General features: G+C 43.2%; 1 protein-coding gene across 3 annotated transcripts in view; it reads left to right on the top strand.

The window, feature by feature from the left end:
* Nucleotides 1-26,022, top strand: part of AKAP6 (A-kinase anchoring protein 6) — a 241,344-nt gene that overhangs the window by 27,590 nt on the left and 187,732 nt on the right. For 2 of the 3 annotated variants that reach the window (XM_053380690.1, XM_053380698.1), the window contains exons 1-2: nt 8,828-8,904; nt 11,811-12,162. In XM_053380690.1, the coding sequence (XP_053236665.1) occupies nt 8,855-8,904; nt 11,811-12,162 (402 nt within the window). In that variant the 5' untranslated portion in view covers nt 8,828-8,854. Of the gene's footprint in view, nt 1-8,827; nt 8,905-11,810; nt 12,163-26,022 lie in introns of those variants that run through there. The other variant, XM_053380707.1, reaches the window with a different exon arrangement.

The following is a 26,022-nucleotide window of genomic DNA, read 5'->3' as shown; positions in this document are numbered from 1 at the left end:
AGGGGCCCTAACTTGCTGGCATCTGTCTGTTTCAAGAGACAATGGAGTGCACCTCCATTGTCAAACTGCTGTGTGACCTCCCCAGGGTGAAAGCCTGGGCAGTGTGTAAGGAGGTCCTTGTTGCCCTGACAACAAGACCTACCTCTCGGCCTTGCTTATGTGGTCCAAAGGAAAGAAGACCAATAAGTTTCACACCAGCTTGGTTGCAGGAGTTGCCAGAAGGCAAAGTGCCATCCAACCATCATGGATTTGTGTGGGCTTTACAGTGGTACCTCGCGTTAAGTACTTAATTTGTTCTTAACCTGAAACTGTTCGTAACCTGAAGCACCACTTTAGCTAATGGGGCCTCCTGCTGCCGCCGCGCCGCTGGAGCACGATTTCTGTTCTCATCCTGAAGCAAAGTTCTTAACCCAAGGTGCTGTTTGTGGGTTAGCGGAGTCTGTAACCTGAAGCATATGTAACCCGAGGTACCATTGTATTCCCTAGCCCTTTCTTCTCCTGAGGATATCCCACAAGGCAGCAAGGTTTAGGATCAGAGTTTTCCTTCTCCTAGATGGGCCACCTTCCAAGGCTGACAAGCCCCATCTGCCCCTCCTTTCCCTCCATCGCCTTCTTGACCCTTGGACCCATGATTGGTCTGCTCCCTCACCTGCTCAATCAACCAGAGCCTGTCTTTCCATGTAGGGGAAGTACTGTACTGAGAAAGTAATAAACAAATGAGAACCCTTATAAACAAACAATTAGGGGTGTTTCACAGGGGACCAGTGGGGGCTGGCCCATTTGAGCAAATAGGGCACTACCAACCTCATTCTGCCTTCAGCCAGCCTCCAGGGGAGACGATGAAAACAAAACTCAAATGAGTTGGTCATGCCTACCATTGGCTCTGGTTCCACCTACTGTTTGAACTCCCGGAATTCTGCCCTTCTGGTCCCAGTGGGCACCAGCCATCACTTCATGGGGCACCAACTCTCTACCTCCCTACCATCTGTGATCAGGGCTGGATTTAGGTTGGATGAGGCCCTAAGCTACTGAAGGTAATGGGGCCCTTTATATGTCCAGCTGTCCTTTGTCAACAACAAATTGTCGCTGTTTTTTGTGTTAAATATATGCTATATGGCAGGCTTCCTCAACTTCAGCCCTCCAGATGTTTTTTGGTCTACAACTCCCATGATCCCTAGCTAGCAGGACCAGTGGTTAGGGATGCTGGGAATTGAAGTCTCAAAACACATGGAGGGCTGAGGTTGAGGAAGCCTGCTATATGGTAATTTATGGACCTAATAGGTATCTAAAGCCATTTTATTTCTTTTTTATCTTATATTTTGGAAATGTACATCAGTCCCGTCCCCCCCTTAATTTTTTTCTGGCCCCCAAGAGAGTAGGGCCCTAAGCTATAGCTTGTTTAGCTTATACGTAAATCGGGCACTGTCTGTGATGCATCATAGGCTGCTTCTTAGCACATTAAAACGCCAAATCAGGGAGGAAAGCTATTACATAGCCCATAAGTTCATGAATACACAAATAGGATTCCTTAATATCTTGGTCATTAAAAGGGTTTTTGTGTGTGTGATAATCCCTTGCCATTGTAAACACAGTGAGAACAGTTTACTGAAAATATTGTTTAATCTAAATTACTGGGGCATTCAAAGTGTACTTGAGATATCTTGTTTAACTAATTAATTATGCAAGGTTGATTAATTTTTCTTGATGTCCTGTCGCTGATGAAGTTCACCCGGATGTCAAGGGAGGAAAAATGCGAATAGGTGCAAGTCAATGGATTGGTTAGTATCATTTATTCAAAGGAAGAACCAGAACTGAACAAAATCTTGTGGTTAATTATAGTATCATTTGATGTCCTACAGTGAATGTAATTTGACTCAAGCCACCCACTGTTACTTTTGTTTAAATAACTTGAGCTATACAGAAGACAGGGAAATTTAACTTGGCCTGAATACATTTAATGCTTTGTATCATTACAGCCATATGGTATTGTTCCACCAGCTCCTTGAGTTGATATACTTAAATTGTTTTAGCTTCATGGAGTGGTGTAGAAACAGTCACAGATTTCTTTACTGGAACAAGAAAACTGTTCCTTAAAACACTGATTTGGTTGATTAAATTTTCGTGTGTATCAGTAAGCATTTCCTACTTGAAGAAAATGCTCATTTTAATTTGGTGATCACATACTCTCCAACATTTCTCTGATGGAAATAGGGATGTCCTATTTAATAATAATAATACCCCGCCCATCTGACTGTGTTGCCCCAGCCACTCTGTGAGGTTTGCAACATATATAAAAACACAAACATTTAAAAACTCCCCTATACAGGACTGTCCTTTAAAGGTTGTATAGTTACTTATCTCCTTTTCTAGGGGGTCACATAACTCCATACCCTCCAACATATTCTCCAATGAAAATAGGGACATCCTAAGTAAAAGCATAATATTCTGGGATCAAATCAGAAACTGGGACAGCTTCTGTAAATCCAGGACTGTCCCTGGAAAATAGGGACACTTGGAGGGTCTGTGATTACTTGCTGGGATGTGTGTATGGAGGTCCTGGGATACCCAGATGAAGAAGAGAAGAGTTTGGATTTGATATCCTGCTTTATCACTACCCAAAGGAATCTCAAAGCGGCTAACAATCTCCTTTCCCTTCCTCCCCCACAACAAACACTCTGTGAGGTGAGTGGGGCTGAGAGACTTCAAAGAAGTGTGACTGGCCCAAGGTGCATGTGACTAGCCAGCAGCTGCATGTGGAGGAGCAGGGAAGCGAACCCGGTTCACCAGATTACGAGTCCACTGCTCTTAACCACTACACCACATTGGCTCTTGTCACCACACATGACAAGATTACCCACAAACTCATGTATACATGGTGACCCAGGTGGATTTTTCAATTTGAGTGTGTGTGCAGGAGAGATCCTAAGAGCCAGTTATAGTGTGCAACATCCAGTTCCTGTAACCTGAAAGTTTAAAAAGATAAAAAGCTGGTTTAGAAAGCAGAGACTGGTGCTGAAAAGAATCTCACACTCTTGAAACACTTCCTGGAGATTTAGGGTGATGTACACATTTGTAAAATAAATAAATACATAATAAAAGAGTGTCATCCCACCCTTGGCATAATATATTAACAAGCCACGGCATTAACTGTTTAATTGTTTTCAAGGTTTTGGACTGGCAATGTGGACAACACAGCCTTGAAGGTGACAAAGTCAGGGTATAATTAATTAGCTGTTAAAAATCATGGTGTATTCTTGTCAATTTCACGAGAAGCTGCTAATTTGTCTTTGCTTGCCTAAAGCTGTTCTCTCTCTTTGTGCCATTTCCCAATTGCTCTGTTTTTGAAAGACACAGAGAGTAACAGCAGCTTGTGTTACAAGCGAAAATGGATAGGAAATCCTCTCATCTCAACAGGTCTCTTCTCCTGAGACATGAGGGAGCCCTGATACTTAAAACCATTTTTTCACGGTAAAGCCTTCCAGCAGAGTACACATTCTGTGAAGATCACTTTTTATTACAGCTGTTCCGGTTCCATTGGCTTGTTATAAAATGCACACACTTTCCTCCAACGGTGCGTCTTTTGTAATGATAGATTTGCACCAGCTATTGCACATTGCACTTTACATCTGCCTGAGGGGTGTGGGAGACAAGCTCCCTGGTCCATTCAGTCTAACTCTCTAGAACTGTGCTTTGTGGCCCTCTTGCACTTTGTGATTGGCAAAGGTTTCTCATAGGCAGTCATCAAGGAGAGGTATAAATAATCAAAATCCCTCCTGGAATAATTGAGCTGGAAGACACCAAAAGGCTACATAGTTTGACCACGTGCCCTGTCCATAGGGCAATCCACAATGCATTGAGTCCCAAACTGGGACATGCCACTTCCTGTTTGTGCTCCCATGAAAGTCACATGACACGTGAGAGATCACGGAGCCCACAAGACACACTTTGCGCTTTCACTGCATTAAAAAATGTGCATTTTGAGGTGCTGCATGAGATTGCAGCGTGAAATCACGAGATATCGTGGTACCCAAGATGGCTGCTGTGCTCTCATGGGGAAAACGGGATGTCTCAGTTTTTCTGGGACATTTGTGGGATATTACAATAGGGACATCATATGAGAGCCAGTGTAGCGAAGTGGTTAGAGTTTTGGACCAGGACCTGGGAGATCTGGGTTTACATCCCCACCCAGCCATGAAGCACCTTGGGCCAGTCAGACTCTTAACCTAAATTACCTCACACAGTTGTTGTGAGGATAGAAGAGGAAGTGGGGAGAACCCCTTAGGCCACCTTCAACTCCTTGGAAGAAATGCGGGATATCAGGGTAACATAACATAAGTAAAATATGGAAGTGTATAAAGTCACCCACCATGATAGTCTTCTTTACATGTGTTGGTGCTGACCTTTAGAGCCCTAAACGGCCTCGGTCCAGTATACCTGAAGGAGCGTCTCCACCCCCATCGTTCAGCCTGGACACTGAGGTCCAGCTCCAAGGGCCTTCTGGTGGTTCCCTCACTGTGAGAAGTGAAGTTACAGGGAACCAGGCAGAGGGCCTTCTTGGCAGTGCTGCCCGCCCTGTGGAACATCCTCCCATCAGATGTCAAGGGAATATACAACTATCTGACTTTTAGAAGACACCTGAAGGAAGCCATGTTTAGGAAAGTTTTTAATGTTTGATGTTTTATCGTGTTTTTAATATTCTGTTGGGAGGCGCCCAGAGTGGCTGGGGAAACCCAGCCAAATGGGCGGGGTATAACTAATAAATTATGGTTATTATTATTACATGCCATTTGTGTGAAGAGTGTAAATGAGCAGAAAGGAGCAGCAGAGCAGCACAGCTTCCTTGACTTCTTTTGTGATATCCAACCTGGGGTCACCCACACTTCTTCTCCTCCTACTGCTTTCCTTTTGGTGTAATGTTTTAAAGATTTATTATTATTATTATTATTGTTTTACTGTTTGTTGTTTACTGCCCTGAACTCCTTTGGGAAGAAGGGCGGGATATAAATTTAATAAATGGATAAATTAAAAAATGAATAGGTAAGAAAAATTCCTTTTGTCCCCTAAAACTCTAGCTCATCCAGTCTTGAACTGAAAATGTTCTTCTGCCCAGGTAGATCAAATTGCATTTACTAGCATTTAGTAGTCATCTTTTTCACATACATACATACATATATACATACATACATACATACATACATACATACATACATACATAAAACCTACTTTAAAAGCAGCAATAAACAAAAATAGGAAGGCCATCATAAGGCCAGAATCAACTCGGAGTAATAATAACGATGATGATTTTTAAAAGCCAGTTAAATAAGTCATTGTGCTTGAATGCTTGTGAGGAATGAGTAAAGGAAGATGAGGATTATCTGAATTAAGTTCTTTAATTCTGAAGCCGCTTCATAAAAAAGAGTTATTATTCAATGAATGAGAATTCACTTGAATATAAAAATTAACAACCCACTCACCACCGCCTCCTATGTTTATGAATTCCACATCACTTGAGATGCTTAAACTACTCTTAAAATGTTTAATATTCTATATGTGATGGAATTTCCTCTTGAAACTGCATATCAAAATACATGGTATTTAATTTGCTTTTTACCCAGTTATCTTGTGGTGGTAGTGGTGTTCCTTTGTGTTTGGCTATAAATTACAGATAGATAATGTTGCATGCAACCCCAATCTCTGAGTGGTGTGAGATTCCTGGGGTTTCATGCGCTTGGCAGGGGTTCAGTTTCCTTGGAATGAGGGACAATGGAGACTGTGTTGTCTTTAGGATATATGGTTTATTTACACATATATACAACCTGAGCCTAAGATGAAGGGGATAACAGCACTCACACCCCATAAGGTATTGCTTCTCCCATAGTCCCAGCCTTTGAAGCAAACAGGAATCAAGCATGACTCTTCCTCTCTGGCCGCTGGCTGCCTCTCGCCCAGGTCTCTCACACAACTCTCTGGTTATTGTCCTTCTTACTACAACACTATTATCCAGCAGCAGATATAGCAACTCAAGAAGTGGTTTTTGTAGTGGAATGTACATGTCAGTAAATAATATTCTGTACCTGTGGTAGATTGTTCTAAGGATCAACCGTATGACTGGGTTTGGATGTTCTTTCCTGGCTTCATTAACCATGGTTTATGAAGCCAGGAACAAGCATAGGGTTTGCCAGCTCCTCCATCACCCCTCCCCACACTTCTCCTCATACACAATTCAATTTCAATTTCCTTTTACACTTGAATTACAGCAGAATTACACATCATGCCCAAACCAAACATAATAATTCAGACTTATTATCGTGGTTAGTTGAGCAAAGATGAAAACAGGGTGAGGTCTTCAACTTTTTTTTACTCCGTTTACCCATTGGAATTAATTAACATGACTAAGTTAGTCTGTTTCAGCAGGTCTGCTTTGAGTAAAACTTATTTGAAGACCACGCAGAGTACCCTGGTTCAGGCCTAACAGTGACTCAGAGTTATGTGCAAGTGAGGAATGCAGTTTCAAAGCCAGCATTTGAGTGAAGGAGGAGAGGGGTGACAGACGAGTACCGAAGCCTGACAGTTATATCTGGCTTCATAAACTATGCCTTGTGAAGCTGGGAAATACCATCCAAGCCTGTATTCCTATATTCTGTATGTTGCATAATGACCTGGTTTGCATGTCATGCTAAGCCAAACCATGGGTTAATGTGAACGCATGGACTCTGGGAGAAGAGATCACGGCTGTTCTTCCCTCTCCTCTTGTTCTGGCTGCTGTGCTGACCCAAGCAATAGTTCGACTTAGCTGCATGTTGTCCAAATCCAGGCTTGTGGTTTAGCTTTCTCCATACTAACCATGAGCTCATGGTTTGTCCAGGGGAGCTAAACCAGAAGCCTAGGTTCAGACGCCATGCTAAAGTAAACCATGGCTTAGCTCAACAGGGGACTGGCCAAGGAAGAGCACAGTAACCATGGACTCATCTCTGGCAGCATGCGTGTTTGTGGCAAGCCATGGCTTGGCTTAGTGTGACATCGGAACCAGACCAATGCTTTGTTTTACCTAATAAAGAGATCCATTTTCTCATTCTCTCCCTCTTTTTATCAAAGTTAGCTGGTTTAGCTTCTTTATAGATTTTATAAAGAGGAAAAGAGATTAGTTGCATTGCAGCTGAATGAGGGATAGATGCGATCTGGACAAAAATAGTTTCCTCCAGCACCAGCTGTTACGTAACTTGATTTAAAATTCAGCAAGAGAGCGTGGTTAACAAAATACCTTTCCTCAGCCTTTATTTTTAAGATCTCTGGAATTGAAACTGAATTGCTTTCATGATAGGCAGATGGCTGCCTAATGAACGGAGGCTGGCTTTAACAATATGGGTCATGGGGGGGGGGAGGGAATTAAGATCTTATTAGGAAACACACTATCCTGGGGACACAACATTGATCGATACATGTCCCCTCTCTGTACCCTAACATGCTTAATGAGTTTTTGTCTGTCATGAACCAATTACTGTTACTGATGGGTGCACTGATGGATTGCTGAGTCAGCGTAATCTGAGGACCAAGTTCTGTGAGAAGCTCCGAAAGCTTATTGGCTTACGCACTAAGGGTGAGGCACAGATCTCAGACATTGCATAAAAGGCTTTGCATCTAGCTGCACAGAAAGCCAGGAGGAAGAAAGAGGCGCAGATAAAGCAGTTATCATCTGTACCTTACGTTTGAACGGGATGTGTTTTTGTGAGCGCTGTATTAAAGGGACATTTGCCCAGCTGTTTCTTTCATTGTATTTGTGGTGTGCCCCTGTGGTGTGGGCATTCAGGCACTGCCAATGTTCCAGGTCAGCTTGGTAGGTGAATAGGCCAGCATGGAACAGCTGTGGCATGTTGCTATGCAGTAATCCTTTAATTCGATACTTCTGATACCAGAGACTCATGGATTGGACTGTGACCATTTGATGCACAACTAAATATATGATAGATCATGAAGATCTAAAATGCTCTGTCAAGCTTATGTGTCCTCTAAGATGTAGAAGGAGAAATGTAGGGTTGCCATTGTTTGGAGCTTTTTTTAAATCAGCAAAAACAACACTGCCGACATGGTTTCCTGGACATTTTCGCCTGGACACTGCTTCTGACTGCAGTATTCCAGGTATGTCCAGGAAATTCGGGACATATGGCGACCCTAGGAAATGCCCACTTTTTCTTTACTTTCTTTTTCTTTTTTTACACTGGTTATATCACACCTCTAACTGTTTTGTTCACTTTTTAAAGGTGCCGTGTATCTATATCATGTATAATTCACTTCCAATGCAGCCTTATCATGCAGTTGCGATATGTGGAAATGCCTTATTACTGAGTCAGACAAATGGTGAATCATTCGGCAGAGTTCTGACTCTGGAAACGCAGGCTCTCAACAGAGCAATATGGATCCTTAAATCCATTTAGCTGCAGGAGATAATAGTGCATTAGGAGACTACCAGAAACGGCTGAATTATCCTGTTGAGTGGTCACTTAGTTTATTAGGGCAGATAGCAGCTGGAACAGTCTGTAGCCTTGACCAAAACACTCTCTAGCTCAGACTAAAAATTTCCTAGCTGGATTTGTTAACCTTTTCTTTAAACCCTGTGGTGGCATTTTAGCTACTTTTCTGACTTCATCAGAGCAATAAGGCTCTCGGCAAGTCCCCTGCCTTTCCCCCCACTTTGCCACGTGCATCAAGCTCATTTTGTTTCGGCTCTCTTGCCTGCCTGGTTTATAGGTTGGTGTAGAGATGACACGACAGTTGTCTTGCTCTGCCAAGCAGAACGCTAGTGGACGAAGACAAGGACGGGGAGGAGGAGCCTGGCATTCCTAGATTAGTAGGAAGAATGACAACCCGGGGAGGACACTGCCTGATGATGCCATTTCTCTTGGGAATGTGTGTGAGATCTTTGCTTTCCTTTTGTATCTAGGGAGCTGGATTAGGGCAGCTTTTTGTTCTTCTGGGAAACCATGTAGTGAATTAGGTGCAATTATTCAGTGATTTCTACATGTCGCAAGCAAGTGTGAGCTTTTAAGGAACGGGGAGGGAAGGGCTGGAAAGCCCTGGCCTGGGATGTTTTGATTATGTTTGTAAGAAATTTGACGGTGTGGAAATGTGATAGACTTTCAGCCTTCGTGTGTGTGTGTGTGTGTGTGTGTGTGTGTGTGTGTGAGAGAGAGAGAGAGAGAGAGAGAGAGAGAGAGAGAGAGAGAATATGTAGTAACTGGCAGTGATTCATGGTGACTTTGTTATGGGTAATAGGAGAAAGGATTTGTCTTAATTTTAATAGCTGCCAGTATGACAGCGGTAGTATCTGCAGTGCTGGAGAAGAGCTGTGCAGACTCAAGAGTGCAATGAGAAGAAGCAGACCAGCAGTTACTCATGCCAATGAAAGTCACCAGAATATCTTCCTCCAACATTCTCTCTTCAACCCAGGAGAGGTTTCCTTAAAGTGTTTATACAGAAACATGCTCTAAAGGTGTATGTTAGTGGTTAAGTGATATTTTCCTTGTTGAAACACACATACAGTACACAGAGAGAGGAGGGTGGAGAGAGAGAGGGAGAGGGAGAGGGAGAGAGAGAGAGAGAGAGAGAGAGAGAGAGAGAGAGAGATCAGCTTAGAGAGTTTCACAAGGAGTCAGTTTTATATACAACAGCCACTGGGCAAGTGCTGTGTGTTGTGCTTCCTGGGGTTGTATTAGATATTGATCAGTAGGAAGTAATTAGTTTGCCTGTGAATGATGCTCAGATTGGCAATGGTGAATTTTGTGGGCCTAATCAGAATCCAGCATTCAGAATGTAATGCTGCTGAGAGTAGTTTAGGAACTGTAATAAAATTCATAAAATTCATTGAAATGGCACAGTTAAGACTGGGTTCAAATAATAATTACGATAGGTGCATTTCTTTGTTCTCAAGTGGGGAAGGTTTTCTCAAATTACAAGATGGCACCATGCAACTGTGACACTCAGTGGGGACTATTTGGCTGCTATTGTCACTATTAGATAGGACATTATGGCATATTTGTCAAAATCACATGTGCAACACAATCCTAGACATGTTTCCTTGTAAGTAAGCGCTGAGTGTGCTCAATGAAACTTGCTTGGAGTAGACGCATGTGCTTAGGATTGCATCCTTAGAGATCAATCCTATGTACTTTTACACAGAAGTAAGTCCCACTGAATCCAATGAGAGTTACTCCTAAGAAAGTGTGTGCAACCATAAAGTACACCCACCCACCCACCCACCCACACCAGTGTTTTGTGTTGGGAAGTGTTGCATTAGGAACATGTTAAACCTTTCCAGATTAGCAGTATTTAGCACAATAAAAAGTGCATATGTTTGCTGCCTGATTGTTGCATATGGCATGTTTCCTTTCCTTGAGGTTCAGCTTTTGTTGCTGTGTTGATTCCCCCCCCCCTCGCATGATGCAGTGTATCTTAGACTATTTTTAAAAACCTAACTTCTTCCTCCACAAATGGTACTCATTGCCAAAATGTGGTTGCCCACATGTCAAAGATAGCAATATCAGTGATGTTCATGAGGATAAGCAATACACACCCATGCTTTTGCGAGATTTTTTAAAAAGTGTTTGTGATTATTGCTATTTATGTATTTATTATGGCTAAAAAGTGTTCATTGCAGCATAGAAGTGCTCAGGCAGCTAACCTTTAATAAAAGTGATAAGCAAGGCTATTGGATGAAACAAGGCTATTGTCTCTCCTAGCAGAACCCTGACATATTTCTGTTTCTATTTCTGTTTCTGTTTGCCATAAATTTATTTAGTGGTTTGAAGCCCCCCCCCCCGCTCCCCTGCTTTCCACTGCTGAAGCATAAAACTACACTGATTATTTTTTTAAGGACCAGATAGAAACATAGTCCATCACAGCAAGGCTATTCAACCCTCAGTCCCAAACATTTATGTGTTGACTGGATATTGCACGGCTGTCTTCAAATGTGGAGAAGAGAGTAGAGTAATCTGTATGACCTTTATCTATAGCTATCACTGGAGCTGTGTGGAAATGGCCCCATAAAATTCCCCACTGTATTTGTGGGCAGAAAAATTGGGATCCATTTCATTGAATTTCTTCAAAAGGGAAAATAAATTCTCCAATGTTTCTGCAGGGTTGGTGATCTCCATTAGCAATGGCAGTACCAGAGGGGTTGTTTCCCCTCCTAAAATTTTCTTTCTTTTTTGCTATCAGACTGGCAGCCATTTCCCATCCCATTATACTCTTAGGGTTTTTTATTCTTTCACTTTTATCTTCCAAAGCCAGCCTTGCATGTAACTCAACTTATGCTCAAGTTTTAATAAAACCTCAGTTTTCATTAACTCTACATGTCCCTTGCAAGTTTATGTGTCTTTTGGCAATGAAAGTGTGCTTGAAAATGTATAAACAACGAATGCTGTAATATCAGAAACTGGAGGGTGGGGTGCTAATGGGAATTTCTAGTGGTCAGAGGCTGTATTGCTGTCTATAAATTCTCACGCCAACTCAAAACCAGCAGAAGCAAAATCAGTTATGGAAACCTACTTAATTTGCAAGGTTCATAGCAGCTATCCTCAGTGTTGAATTGGGGTTGTGTTTCTGCAGAATTTTAATTTAATTTAATTTTTTTAGCTTGCGGTGCACATGGGCTGCTTTTCATGCTTTTGAGGCTAAGGTGGAACCCTTCCTGAGCTTAAGCAGATATATTATTAGCAATCCAAACTGATGTGCGTTTTGGGTGGAGTGGGCAGAACACTTATAATCCAAGTTTTCACTTTTAAAACAATTGCCTTTCTTCTCTTTTGTATACACAGCAGGAAGAATTATGGTCTAGCGCTCCCGAAATTAGCCATGGAAGTAGCACTTTCTCCCATCAGGTCTCAGGAACTGGATTCTGTAGCTGCAGATGCATCTCCCATGGTCATTAACATGACTCCCACCACCGAGCAAGATGGCGGAGAAGACGCCATGAAAGATATTGATTCCGGGCAACAGTATGAAAAGCCCCCTCCACTTCACACGGGAGCCGACTGGAAAATCGTTCTCCACTTGCCTGAGATTGAGACATGGCTGCGGATGACATCAGAAAGGGTCAGGGACCTGACTTACTCGGTGCAGCAGGACTCGGACAGCAAGCATGTGGATGTGCATTTGGTGCAGCTGAAAGTAAGCAGAAGTATTTTATCTCTACACGTTACCTGTGAGGGAGAGGGTACCACTAGGCATGGCGGAGGGATTTGGTTCAGGTCACCTTGAAATGTGAGTTTACCCCAGTTCACAAATTTCAAACAACAATATGCGAACCAAAACACGGCTATCCTTCAAAATTCACATCTCTCTGAATTTTGCAACGCGAGGTGTAATGTGTACACAAATGCATCTGCTGAGGTAAAGCAGGCATATAGATGCATGTAGTAGTGAAAGCAAATGCATTATAAGAGGGAAATGTAATGGATTGGCTGGATGCAAAGGAGTGTTGGGAGACACCAGCTGAGGACCCCCTCAAGGGACCCCGCAGGGGAAGATGGCTCAGAGCCAGGAGTTTGGTGGTGGGATGATGATACATGGTCAGAGGGAGAAGAGAGAACAGACTGGGGGGAGGAGGTGTCAGAAGCTAAAGAGGCAACGGGGTTTAGTGAGAAGGAAGAGGCTGTGCCAAGAGCAGTTCAGATTCTGAGGCAGAAGCAGAGAGGGGTCAAGAGGTAGAGATGAGGCAGGCTGCTGAAGAAGCCAGGGAATCTCCCCTTCCTGCTGTGGCTAGCTCCCCTCCCTCCCTGGTCTCCCAGAACACACAGAGAAATGGAGAGGGCAGAGCAAAGAGAGGCAGGAAGCCAGAACCTTAGGCTACTAGGGAAGGAACTGGCAGAGGAGCCTTAGGGAGCGGTGGGAAGGTGGGGACCTTCAGTCCTCACAACTGCCTCATTGGGGCAAGACCTACTGGGAAGAGCTGCTGTGATCACTGGGCCTGCACTGGTTTGGTTTCTGTGAATGAAGAGTTAACGTCACTGACACTGGGTGCTCACCTGCCCTTGACTCTCGCTTCGGACAGGAAAATATGCTAAGCAAAAATATGTATATTTGTCAAAATTGTCAATAAAATGTGTATATTGGGAGAAATCCTAATTAAAATGCTAATGAATTTTCATGAGGACATGTGTGGTGGCACATGTGATGTATAGAGCCATCCTCGTGCCACCAGTATTGCTGCTGCTTACCTGGACAGGGCTGGGACAGGACCACAATGCTAATGAATTCCCAAAACCCAGTTAGTACTTGCCCAGCTTTGGGAAGGAGGTGGGACCTCTAGAACCCTACCAGAGAGCGTTAAATTTTGGCCTTGCACATGGCACCATATAACCAAGGTCTGCCCCGATAGTCTGGCATCTGAGCGTATGTACAGCAAGAGTTCCAGAACAAATAATTTTGCTACCTGGGGTGAAGGACCAGATAGTGCCCCTTTCACATTCCAGCAGACCGCACAGGCAGTTGAGTCTTGAAAGAGGATTAGACAAATTCAGGAAAGAAAAGGCTACCAGCCACAGTGGCCATGTTTTACCTGCACTGAATAACAGTTGCTGGGAATCACAGGTGGGCAGAGAGCACGCAGTCTTGCAGGCCTCCCACAGGCACCAGGTTTGCCACTGTGAGAACCAGATGCTGGATGAGATGGGCCACTGACTTGATCCAGCAGGCTTATCTTATGCCATACAGCTGCTCCTGGGGCCCCTAATTGGGCTTCCTGCCTCAGGTGTGGTGGAGGAACATGATCCTATCATAAGTGGTGAAGAAAGGCTCAACTGCCTGTCCAGTCTGCTGGCCGTCCAAGTTGCTGGCCATCCCTTGCCATCTGTGGGAGTGATTTCCATAGTTTACCTATGGACAGTGCGAAGAAGTATTTTCTTTTATTTGTCCTGAATCTTCCAACACTTAGCTTCATTGGATGTCCATGAGTCCTGGTATTATGAGAGAGGGAGAAATACTTTTCTCTTGTCTACTTTCTCCATGCTATGCATAATCTTACAAACTTCTGCCACGTGACCTAAAAAGTTCCAAATGCTGCAACCCTCCTTCATAGTGAAGTTGCTCCAGCCTCTTCATCATTGTGGGTGCCCTTTGCTGAACCTCTTCGAACTGGTTCTGAGGTGTCAACAGATGGGAATGGTGGAGGTGGTAGAGCAGGGGTCAGCAAACTTTTTCAGCAGGGGGGCCAGTCCACTGTCCCTCAGACCTTGTGGGGGGGGCGGACTATATGTTGGGGGGGGGATGAACGAATTCCTATACCCCACAAATAACCCAGAGATGCATTTTAAATAAAAGGGCACATTCTACCAATGTAAAAACACGCTGATTCCTGGACCGTCTGTGGGCCAGATTTAGAAGGCAATTGGGCCAGATCTAGCCCCTGGGCCTTAGGTTGCCTACCCATGCGGTAGAGGCTCAGGAGGAACAGTTGAGGAAATGGGCTGCCCCTAGCATCTGTTTCCTGACGTGGTTTCTTACCCTGCCTAATGGTCAGTCCGGTTCTATACAGCAAAATGACACAATAAATAAATAAGCACTACCATTTTTTTAAAAAAAGGCTTAGAACTCCGACATGAGTACATAATACACTTCGTTATGGGAACAGATAATGGATTCGGTAACTGGTCATAATTATAGAAATGGTTTTCCTCAGAACAACCACTTCTGTGTGAGTAAATGCTTTGCACAGAAAACAACCTGCAGACAAATGATTGGTATTCATCTCACACACCTCCCTAATGTTGTGAAGACAGTCTGCCACCTCTGCTTTACAAGCTTTCCGTGATGTGCATGAGCTTCTTTGGAGAATTCAATAGACAGACATATATGTAAATCTCAATTTACATGTGGCTCTGCTTTCCGACCCAAAGCGAAGCAGCTATGCTTGGTTTTCTGTTTGTTTACATAATTAAATAGAATATGGTTCACCTCCCAGTTTTTCAAGCATCCCACTTATTTTGTTTAAAAAATGAATCATACTTTTCCTATGAAAGAAGACACCTTCACACAAAAGGTTTTAAAATGTGCACTGTGAGAAATAGGAAGATAAAAGGCCAGCATAAGGTACCAATAATCACCAGTTGCAAGTGCAAGTAGAGGACCCATTTCCCAGCTCTCACCCTCTCTTTTTTTTGAAGAAGTAGTGAGAGGTTGTCCAGGATCCCGTTACAACAGCTGTTTTTCAATTATGTAACAATGTTTGGAGTCCACTGGATATTTATGGTTTATTTTCATTCCAGTTGAAGTGAATAACTGCAGCTAAGCGCTTGAGCAGGCTCATTGATTTTAATGGCATTTCCCAACTTCGTTTAGGATGGTAATTTTGTTATTTCTTAACTGGTGGATACAATTGGCCAGTTGTTACAACCTTAATTCCTAGTGGCATGGTTGTTACTCTGTATGTGTGTAAGCTCTGTGGACATAGGCACAGTCAATGTATGAAGGTCCGGGGCGTGTACAGTGGGCATGATCCTGCTTCATCTCCACATGTTCATTGTGTACAGTTGAAGGACCATGTGAGAAAAGCTTCTGAGATGCCCTCTCCCTCCCTCTTAACACAAGGACTAGGGGCCATTCGATGAAGCAGGATGTTGAAATATTAAGGACAGACAAAAGAAAGTACTTCTTCACACAGAGCAAAGTTAAACTGTGGCATTTTCTCCCACAAGATATAGTTTTCATAGAAGCAAAATAGTAAAAGAGAGTCATTATATTTCTGCCTAATAGCTGGACTGTTTTATATACCCTGAGAATTCCTCTGTGAACTTTAGAGAAATAAAAGAAGATAAGCATCCCTGCAGGGAGCTTTGACAATAATTTGTCCAATTATATATTACTTTACAAAGAAAATGAAATGGGGAATTTAATTTTTAGTACTTGTTTTTGAGAGCTCCCTTGTGTGCCATGTTGCTTTCTTACCAGTGATGTGTAAGTACTAATGACCCATTTTTACTGTAGGCAACTTGGATCAGGCAAAGCAATGGAGAAATCCTGTAAATATAGAAGTCCTCATACATGACTAGAAATAGAAAACATTTGGTATCCAAGCTTTGTTTGGATTTGAAGAGATCCTCAAACTTAAAAGAGTCAAACTGAAGTCTCTACCCCAGCTCTCTTGTTAACACAGTCTCCCTCAGATTAAAATCAACAATATAATTTTGATGAGCTTTAATTGGGGGGGGGGGAATGTTGATGCTGATAGTTTTGTGTCAGCAAATTCCAACAAAATATAAAGAGCTATTACTTCAACATTCCAAACAGCCATTAACAGCCCGTATTAGACTGGTTAATTAACTTGCACAGTGTTTTAATATAGCAACAAAATGTTCACCATACTTGGAGGTTGTTGCATCCAGAAAACAGTTGTGTTACACAATTAGAGCATGAGAAATTGTTTGCTCTCCTCAAAGATATGGGTTGCGGAAATAGTTTCACCTGGGTAATGATGCACTGCTATTCAACATTTGCAAAGGATTGCAATAGCTTCTGTTAAACTGTTACATACCATAGAAAGTGCTATAGATGTTGTGCAGAACACAGAAATGAATGTAACTGTATAGTTCCTGCCTTGCTATACTTCTTGGGTGTAAAGTGAAGTCAGACCACTGCAATGCTGTGAATGTAACCATACATACCAGGGGTGATTTTGGCACTCACAAGGAAAGGGGAAAAGGGAGCATAGTCCTAGCTGAAGGAAAATTCGTTCTGTACTGCATGACAAACAGGGTTTTCTTTTTGTACTGACTAGAATTAAGGGGCGTGAGGGCAGAGAATGGAAGAAGCTACTTGCATACACAGCCATGTAAGCACATGTGTGCATATAAATATATTAATGTATATGCTGGATAGCTAGCTAGTTATGAGATGAAACTTTCAATCCTATGCTTACTTACCTGCAAGTAAGTACCATTAAACATATGCAGTGTTTTTTTCAGGGGGGAGGGGACAACGCAGGGGGACACATACCCCTAAACATTTTGTGAATCCTTGTACTTTTGCCCATTTACTGTACTTATTTTTCCCAATTTGAACTATAAAATGGTGATTTTCTTGATTCAAAATAAGAGTGCCCCTAAACATTTTTTTAGGGGGGGGGAGCACTGAACATATGGGTCAGCATGTATAGGATTGCACTGTTGGAAAGCTAACATTTAAGAGGTGAGGGATATGATCAGTGTATCTTCACAGTGCTTCTTGCACATTAGACAGTGGGGAAAGGAGCAGTTGAACAGAGTCCAAGCTCTTTCTGTACTCACCTAACAGATAGGAAGCCCCTGCATAACCTTTGAAAAAATTCATCTTTTCCAAATCCATTTTGTTCATTGCAGCGTTCCCCAGTCCCATACCACCGCTGGTTGTTCACTGTCCTCGCATTCCATTGTAGCAGGACTACACATCCTACTTATTTGTTTCTCAGATCTAGAGTCCTGTTGCTAATTTAAATACTTGCCCAGGGACTCTTCACCATCAGACCATAAAACCAATGACACTCCCTGTTTCTGCCAGAAATAAAAAAACCACATGCACTCTGTTAATTCTCTCTCCCCACCCCAGGTATTTTTGAGGCATCATTAGATTGTTACTATGCCCCAGTGAAACTTCATGTTGCTCCACAGATAGAGAAATGGGCACCAGTGGATCTGCCATAGGTTGCTTTCTGGTGGTAAAGTTTTTGCCAGATTGGGACACCCAGTCATAGAAGGGGTAATGTCACACTATGTGTTTCAGGGGGTGTTTCAGGGGGCATTCCCTCACAACAGTCTGAATCCCTCAGTGAATAAAGGAAAATCCAGCCTGCATTCCTTACTAACACAACATGATCCGCTTCTATTCAGAAGTAAGCTGTACTGAGTGCAAAGGGACTTTTCCCACGCAAATGTGTTCGTTCCTCCTTGCACACTTCACAACTTTGTCTCTTGCAAGCAGGGGTCTGGGCTGCTGGAGAACATGGAGGCTAGTGACACACATTGAAACAAGAGTGAGCAGCAAAGCTTTTGCAAGCTGGAGAAGTAGGGAGAGAAGATGGGGCTTTGGGCTTGGTGTGCCAGCACCTAAGTCTCAGGCACTCCTGTTCGAAAGTAAGCTGCATTGAGTGCAAAGGGACTTGCAGGTAAATCCACCTGGAAAAGAGAGAAAGTTGCACCCAGAAATGAACAGGAGAAACAATGAAAAAGAAATGAGGTGAGCATGGGCAGTGGCGCACAGGAGGATTAAAGAGACAAGGGAAAAGTGGAATAAGCAAAATTGTGATATATGAAATGTACATTGCATGTCACAGTGCAATGTAATCATTTTAGGAAACCTTTTTTTCACTGTTATTGGCTAGGCAAAAATCTGGTTTTAGTTTCAGGAAAGCTAAGTCACATGGGTCATACCCCCCAAATACAGTGTCAGGCAACCTTCAAGGCGGTTTTTGAGACTGTGCAGCTAAGCCCACAGTGCCTGTGCTGAATGTGCAAAATTGTTTTAGCACTCTGTTTCACCCTGTTTGCAGACCTGCATGCAGCACTCTCCTGTTCTACAGTTCCTGTTGTGCAAGGTTGCGAATTTTCGCGGGAGGCTTTGATCCAGCAAGCCAGATGCATAATTTTATAGTAAGACAAATTGAGAGAGACTTGTCCAGAGTTGCCAAGCAGGTATCTGACAGGGGAGGAAGCCAGATGCAGAGTTGTTAAATTTGAAGAGTTTCGGGCACACAGAGCATAAGCATCAGTATCACCTCTGGAAGGCAAGTCTGAAATCTGATCTGCTTGGCTGGCAGCTCTGTCCTAGACTGCAGGGGAGTCCAAGTCCAAAGCTATCAAGTGAGCAAAGTGAAGCTGAGTCCTGCCAAGTGAGGGTGACACTGCACTTTTAATTGCTACATGCAGCAACTGGATTTGAATGCATGGGGAGGGGATCGCCCTGGAATGTGGAGCCAGCTTCAGGCTCTTGTTCAGACATTGCCATTGCAACAACTCCTCCTCCTCAGGCCAACAGCATCTTGTGAATTAATCTAGAAGCTTGCAAACTAGTGATTAAGAGCATGATCCTGGCACTCTCTGGTCTGAATCTCATCTCAGCCACAAATTAACTAAGTGGAAAATGCAGGAAATGGCTTTTTTTTTAAATAGAAGGGCAGAGTAAATAGCTGCTTCAGGGGGAGGGGCAGTTTTGGCAGAAAACCTGCATAGGGGAAAGGGGCAATACCTTGTCCTCATGTGCTGCAGTCCTGATTCAGATCATGGCTCTCCTTTCCAGTCTTTAACTGGAAAGATGATCACATGAGAAATGTATTGTCTAGTTCCAGCCACAGTAGGATCTTCAAGAACTGCCATCTAGGCACTAGCCAGACCCACCTAGTTTCAGCAGTGTTGGTATGGCATGTGCCTTCACACCTTCTGACCTTAAATGCAATTGGCCCACAGCCACCTCTGCAGTTATCACTCAAAATACATGTAGCTATGCCATACTGTTGCTGCTGGATGAGAACATGGGAAGTTGGGTTGCTGCAGATGCAGTTTTCTTACAGAGAATGTTCTCAGACACTGCTGTTGTGAGATGTCTAGGTAAAGGGACCCCTGACCATTAGGTCCAGTCGTGGCCAACTCTGGGGTTGCAGCACTCATCTCGCTTTATTGGCCAAGGGAGCCGGCGTACAGTTTCTGGGTCATGTGGCCAGCATGACTAAGCCGCTTCTAGCGAACCAGAGCAGCACACGGAAACGCCATTTACCTTCCCGCCAGAGCGGTACCTATTTATCTACTTGCACTTTGACGTGCTTTCGAACTGCTAGGTTGGCAGGAGCAGGGACCGAGCAATGGGAGCTCACCCTGTCGCGGGGATTCGAACCACTGACCTTCTGATCGGCAAGTCCTAGGCTCTGTGGTTTAACCCACAGCGCCACCCGCGTCCCTTGTGAGATGTCTAGTGGCCAGCAAATGCAGTGGAGGAGGGAAAGCAATGGCCGTGTTTACATTATAACCTTTAAAACATATTAGGAGCACATTACAGTGGTACCTTGGTTTTCAAACGTCTCTGTTGACGAACATTTTGGTTTTCAAATGCCGTAAACCCAGAAGTAAATGCTTCAGTTTTCAAACACGCCTCGGAAGTCGAACATGCCACATGGCATTTTTTCGGTTTTTGAACGTTTCAGAACTTGAACTGTCTTCCAGAGCGGATTATGTTCGAAAACTGAGGTTTTCAGGGCACTCCTTGAGGTGGAGAAATGTGCTTTGAGTATGCTTCAAAGGTATGGTCTGTAAGCAGCCAGTCTCATTGCATCAGGCTGACTCACTAGTTTCTTTTTGGAATTTGTGTTCAGACAGCCATTTAGCCTTGTGTGATCTAAAATGCTTTTGTTTCCCATCAGCATTTCCACCTATTTTGTGACCGATTCAGTACCATTGTTCTCAGTGACATAGTCTCAGGGTCTGAAGGGCCAGAGAACAAGTATATAATTTGCATGTGGAACAACATCGGCATCTGTGAAAATGTTGTAATGGTGTGAAATGTAAGACCTCCATTCTCCAAAGGCGATGCCTGCAAGTAGTAGCAGAAATGATGTATTCCCATGGTGAAGTCAAGTGGTTGCTGGCAGAGCACATGCTTTAGATAAATAGCAAGAGTAGAGCGCCTTCAGCCTGTGGGCCAAATAAGTTCACCAGACCATTTTGAGCTAACCACACCCATATTTCCCTGTTTGACACTATATATGACATCAGGTATGAGAAACTCAAAGCTGTGGCTTGAAACTTTAAGCTGCAGCTAAATTTGGCTGTAGAGTAATTGTGTTTCAGATCAGAGAGTGTGAAGGCACCTGATATACTAATCTTGTTGAAACTAAGTTGGTCTGGAGATGCAAAGGATAAATTCGGAGTGCACTTTGTCTAAGAAACTTTGTGTGTTCCTAAATATAATTTTAAACAATGTGTGGTTCGCTGATAAGCTTGTCAAATGTGCTAAGAAATAAATAGATTGCTGTGGGAGGTATCCAGCCAAGTAGTTCCACTGACACAATAACTTCCAGCTGCTCAGTGGAATTTCCCATACCCTTCCTCTCACTGCCTGTCCCCTAAATCTGCTCTGGGTGTACCCCTTACCCCCCAGAGCAAATACGAAGAGGTATCAGGGGTGCGTGAGAAGAGGAGGGAGTAGAAGTTTTGTTGTGCAAATGGAAATCTTTACCTTCTCAAAACTACTTGGTTGGATCCTGCCCTGTGTTTCCCAGCCTAGTAAGCACTTTTAGTTTTTGCCCACTATCCAGAACTATGATTGCTGATTTCATTATACTTCCACTTTGGAAATGTTTCATTAGTAGCATATGTCTGTAAGCTCAAATCAATAAATATGTCATTTATTATGTCATTGGGAGCTACATTTTAAAGAAAATCACGAAGCCATGCCAACTCTCCCTCCCACTTTGCTTAAATTAATAGTTGCTATTTTTGCCATCTTTCTCCGGTTTTCCATTCCTTTGTGCAGCCTGGTAGCATAACTAACATTTTTGTCTTTTTACACGACAGTTATCCTAGTACTAGTTAATGTTGCCCTGGTTAATCTTTGTGGGTGTTCAAAGTCACAGTATACTCATATATACCCAAATGCACATGGTATAATTTATCTTTCTCCTCCCATAGGCTAATCTAGTTTCCTCAATGGCTTCGAAATCTTAGCCAGGAGTTGGGCTTTTAAGATTAAGGCAGGGATAAATAAGGAAAGTATTCGTGGGCAGATAATCCTTTTTGAGGATGCAAACACTTGCGGCTGAGTGATTACGTACAATGTACTGACATGTACAATACAGGAAACAAAGTTTTTAATGTTACCTGTATTGGGAATAATCTTTTTTTCCACCTTTCTTTCCACAACCTTAGATGTATGAGGAATAATGTCTCTTTTAAAAACCACTTCTGCTATGTCCTATTTTTGGACTGTTCTCCAAAAGTTCTGGTTTGCTTTTTAATAAATGTAAATGCATTCAGTTTACACTTGTCCTCTCACCTATTTCCAATTTATGCAGACAGGGAAATTCCTTGGATCATGGAAAGGTCTTTTAAAAAAATATCTTTTGCCTATGAAACTCTAAAGCAGGCATGGAGAACCTTTGAAAATAAGTTGCTGGACCACAACTCACCAACCGTTGGCCTTGCTGAGTGAGGCTAGTGGGAGTTGGAACAACGACTGGAGGACTGCAGTCCATCCTTCCCTCTGTGAAGCACCATGTTCACTGATGGACTCTCAAGAGCAAAATGTTCCTGGGTGATTAACCAAAGTGTCATCATTCTTTTATAGCAGGCACCTCCAACCTGGTTACCTCAAGATGTTGTTGGGCTGTAACTCCCATAATCTTTGACTATGCATGTTAAAAGTAATGATAAATATTTTTTAAAGTAATAATAAATAATAAAATGATCATTTGTAGCCAAGTGTAATGTTGCACAGCTGACCCCATGAGGAGAAAGATGCTGTGGTCTTTTACTGCTGCCCCATCATCTACTGCTGCTCTCTGCCTCGTCATATGGGACCCCTCTAAGATCTGAAGTATTTGTCTTCATCCTCAAGGCCCAATTCTAGCTGTACCGCTGTCTCCTGCATGCAGTTGTCACAGTGAACCAATAATTTATACCCTTGAAATAAAAGGTCTTTGGCTTTTGATATTGCACGCTCTCCTGCTTTTTCCTTATTTCTCACTTTCCTAGTGTTTAAATAACCCTTGAGTGTGCAGAGTTTTTAATTGCGCTTCCCTATTTTCTCTTTCCATTTTTCGGCAGCCAAAAGGTACCACCTTCATTTTGTGATGCCATGCTAAAAATGCCGCGGTGCCCTAGTGAGCTAGTGTAGAACTCTTTGCCACAAGCAGCTATTTAAAGCTTGCCTTTGATGTGCACATTTCTCGACTCTTGATACTTCCTCAAGCCAATTCTCGCCTGCCTCCTCTTCTCATCTGAGTTTGACCTTTACCAGCGTACGGTGTCTTTGATGCCGATGACTTTCTCTCCATCTCTGCTGACTGGGCCGCTTCACAGAGCAGGTCCTCCCTCCTCCTGTTGGGCCTGTGCCACCTATTGAAGGAAGAACAGTGGGGAGGATGAATGCTGGGAAGAAAATTTGCTGCAGTGGGAGTGGATGGGAACAGAAAAAAACAGCCAAGCACAACAGAAAGCGCAGGCTGAGAGGACGTATCATGTTATACCTCTTCTAGCTCGCTGGTCGGGTGCATGCCAGAATGCAGCAAAATAATGACATGCCTATCCAAACTGCAGAACACCTTCAGTGTTCCTGTTGTTCAAAACCCAAAGCAGTGGATTTAACCCTATAAATCTTGTCTGCCAGGGATCAGGACTTAAATTCCTCTTCACTGATGATGGAGGCTGAAATATACTCAGAGTCGAGAGTGGATTTCATGCTCTTTATTCAGCTCATAGTGGTGAGGAGGAATGAAAGTCCCCTCAACGTATCTGCTTTATATACATTATTTACACGATGCTGCATTTTGGATCCTACTCAACTCAGTACATAACAGAGGCAAAGACAAAACCTGAAAGAGAAGGGTGTGTGGGGCCAGGCCCACACGTGCTCCCATCAGATGAACCTGTGGGGCTGGTGTGTGTGTCCCCCACTCACAGTGTCACACGTGAACAAGCCCTTTTGTGTTTGCACAATGGTGCAAATGATGATGATGTTATTTATATGCCATCCATCCGACTGAGTTTCCCCAGCCACTCTGGCTGGCTGGCTCCCAACAAAATTTTTAAAACACAATGAAACATCAACCATTAAAAACTTCCCTGAAGACAGCCTTCAGGTGTCTTCTAAAAGTCAGGTGTTTATTTCCTTGACATCTGATGGGAGGGTGTTCCACAGGGAGAGCAGCACTACCGAGAAGGCCCTCTGCCTGGTTCCCTGTAACCTCATTTCTCGCAATGAGGGAACCGCCAGAAGGCCCTCAGCGCTGGACCTCAGTGTCCAGGCTGAACGACAGGGGTGGAGACACTCCTTCAGGTATACTGGGCTGAGGCCGTTTAGGGCTTTAAAGTTCAACACCAACACTTTGAACACTTTAAGGCAAACAGCTTAATGAGATTTTTCATTTAGAATGAACTAGCTGCTTTTGCCTTCATGTCTCTTTCTACCTTAAAACTATTGATTTCTTGAGAAGCCTTAAATTGGAACACAATTGCTTTTGCAGTACTATGGTGGAAATATCTGGAAATCTCAGAAAGCATATAGGCAGGGTCAGGTCTTTTTTTCTGCCTGGAACTCACTGGAACTCAGTTCTGAAACCTCTCAGGTGGGAACCATTGTCATTATAAGAGAACAAGGGAGATGTTCATGGTGAGTTCTGTCACCTCTTTTTCTAGGAAAACTTGCATTAGCCACGCTATTTTATAGATATAGCCTGACAGTCACCACTGAGAGGACTTCATTTTCCCTCAAGGCGATTGCAGCACTCCATAGCACCACAAGATGGCCTAAGAGTCCAGTCAAGTTATTAATTTAATAATTGATTGGTTTGTTATTTCTATCTTGTTTTATTGATGTAAGTATATTGATGGTGCTGTGTTGTTCACCTCCTTGATATTTTTTAAGATACTTGATGTTATAGAAATATTTTGAAATAAAATATAGCTCAGCTTATTAAATAATGCATTACATTAGATAATGCATTACATTACCCCTCCAATTATCCCCCCCCCAATTTTCTCAGTACCGTACTTTCAGCAGTTGCTCTGAGCGCCGCTGTTATATCATGCAAAATAGCTCTTCCTTTAGACTTTGGTATTTTTTTGGTAATGAGTACATAGCAGACGTTTATGGACAAGTGATCACAGTAAGCAATCCTTTGTTCACTATGGGCCCTGAAACTGGCTTAGTGAGGTTTTAGCAACAGGCAAAGAGTGTTGAAAATGAAGCAGTGTAAGAATTTGGGGCAGAGACCAGATGCTACTTTTAGTTAAGTATTTTTATTTACTTACTTAATTTAGGGAGGCAGCTGACCTCCTGCCCCCTGGCTATGTCCACGGGGGTGGGGGGGTGGGAAAATGACACCATAAACCATTTTTAACCCCCCTATGTTTTCTGTCGTCTTCTTACCATTGAAAGACTACTTTATTTCTACAAGGCTGTAGAAGGGATGAAGTTTCTGCAACCATGGATGCCCTTAGTACTTCTCATCCATCTCTTTTTAAGAGGTGTGGTTTTGATATGGGAGGAGGAGGAGGAGTTTGGATTTGACATACCGCTTTATCACTACCTGAAGGAGTCTCAAAGCGGCTAACATTCTCCTTTCCCTTCCTCCCCCACAACAAACACTCTGTGAGGTGAGTGAGGCTGAGAAACTTCAGAGAAGTGTGACTAGCCCAAGGTCACCCAACAGCTTTGATACCCATTTTCCCCCATTCCATTGCCCATTCTGTCATGTCACTTCTTTCATTTTTTCCCTCTCAACTAAGAAGTACCCCAAATGCTGCAAGTTTCCCTCACAGGGAAAGCTGCTCCATCCATCCCCTTGATCATTTTGGTTGTCCTTTAGTGAACAAACAAGTCCTGTCAGTGGAAGTGCAAGGACTTCTGCTGGTGCTACAGGGCTTTTACCTCAAGGGCTTTCTCCCTAATCCTTCCCCTTTTACTTCCTGAAATCAGCTCGGAGGGGGAGGGAATCAGAGGAAACCCCCCAGAACAATGCACAAGGGGGTGAGGGAAGGTTGTTCTGCCTGGCAAGCTGAAGTTTTTGCACTGATGCAGCAATTAACATAGTGCAACGATTCCTCCCAATATTAATAATAAATAGCAAGAAACAGAAAAACAAGTTGTTACAGATATATAATAGACTTTCAGTCCTCTGATCAGTAAAGCAGACTATCTTTGTAGAAGATTCTCTAAACCTTAAGCGTGTGTTTCAGTGTTCCTATATAACCCTTTGCTCCATGGATTTCAATCAAAGGAGCTACTTCGAAGTCAATGCCTGGAGGCTTGTGCTACTAATTCCATTGCTTCTTAGCTTGCATCAAAAACATGCAT

The sequence above is a fragment of the Podarcis raffonei genome, chromosome 1, assembly GCF_027172205.1.
Source record: "Podarcis raffonei isolate rPodRaf1 chromosome 1, rPodRaf1.pri, whole genome shotgun sequence".
Classification (NCBI taxonomy): Eukaryota; Metazoa; Chordata; class Lepidosauria; order Squamata; family Lacertidae; genus Podarcis; species Podarcis raffonei.
The sequence above is the reverse complement of the archived record's forward strand: the minus strand, read 5'-3'. Positions and strand labels throughout refer to the sequence as shown.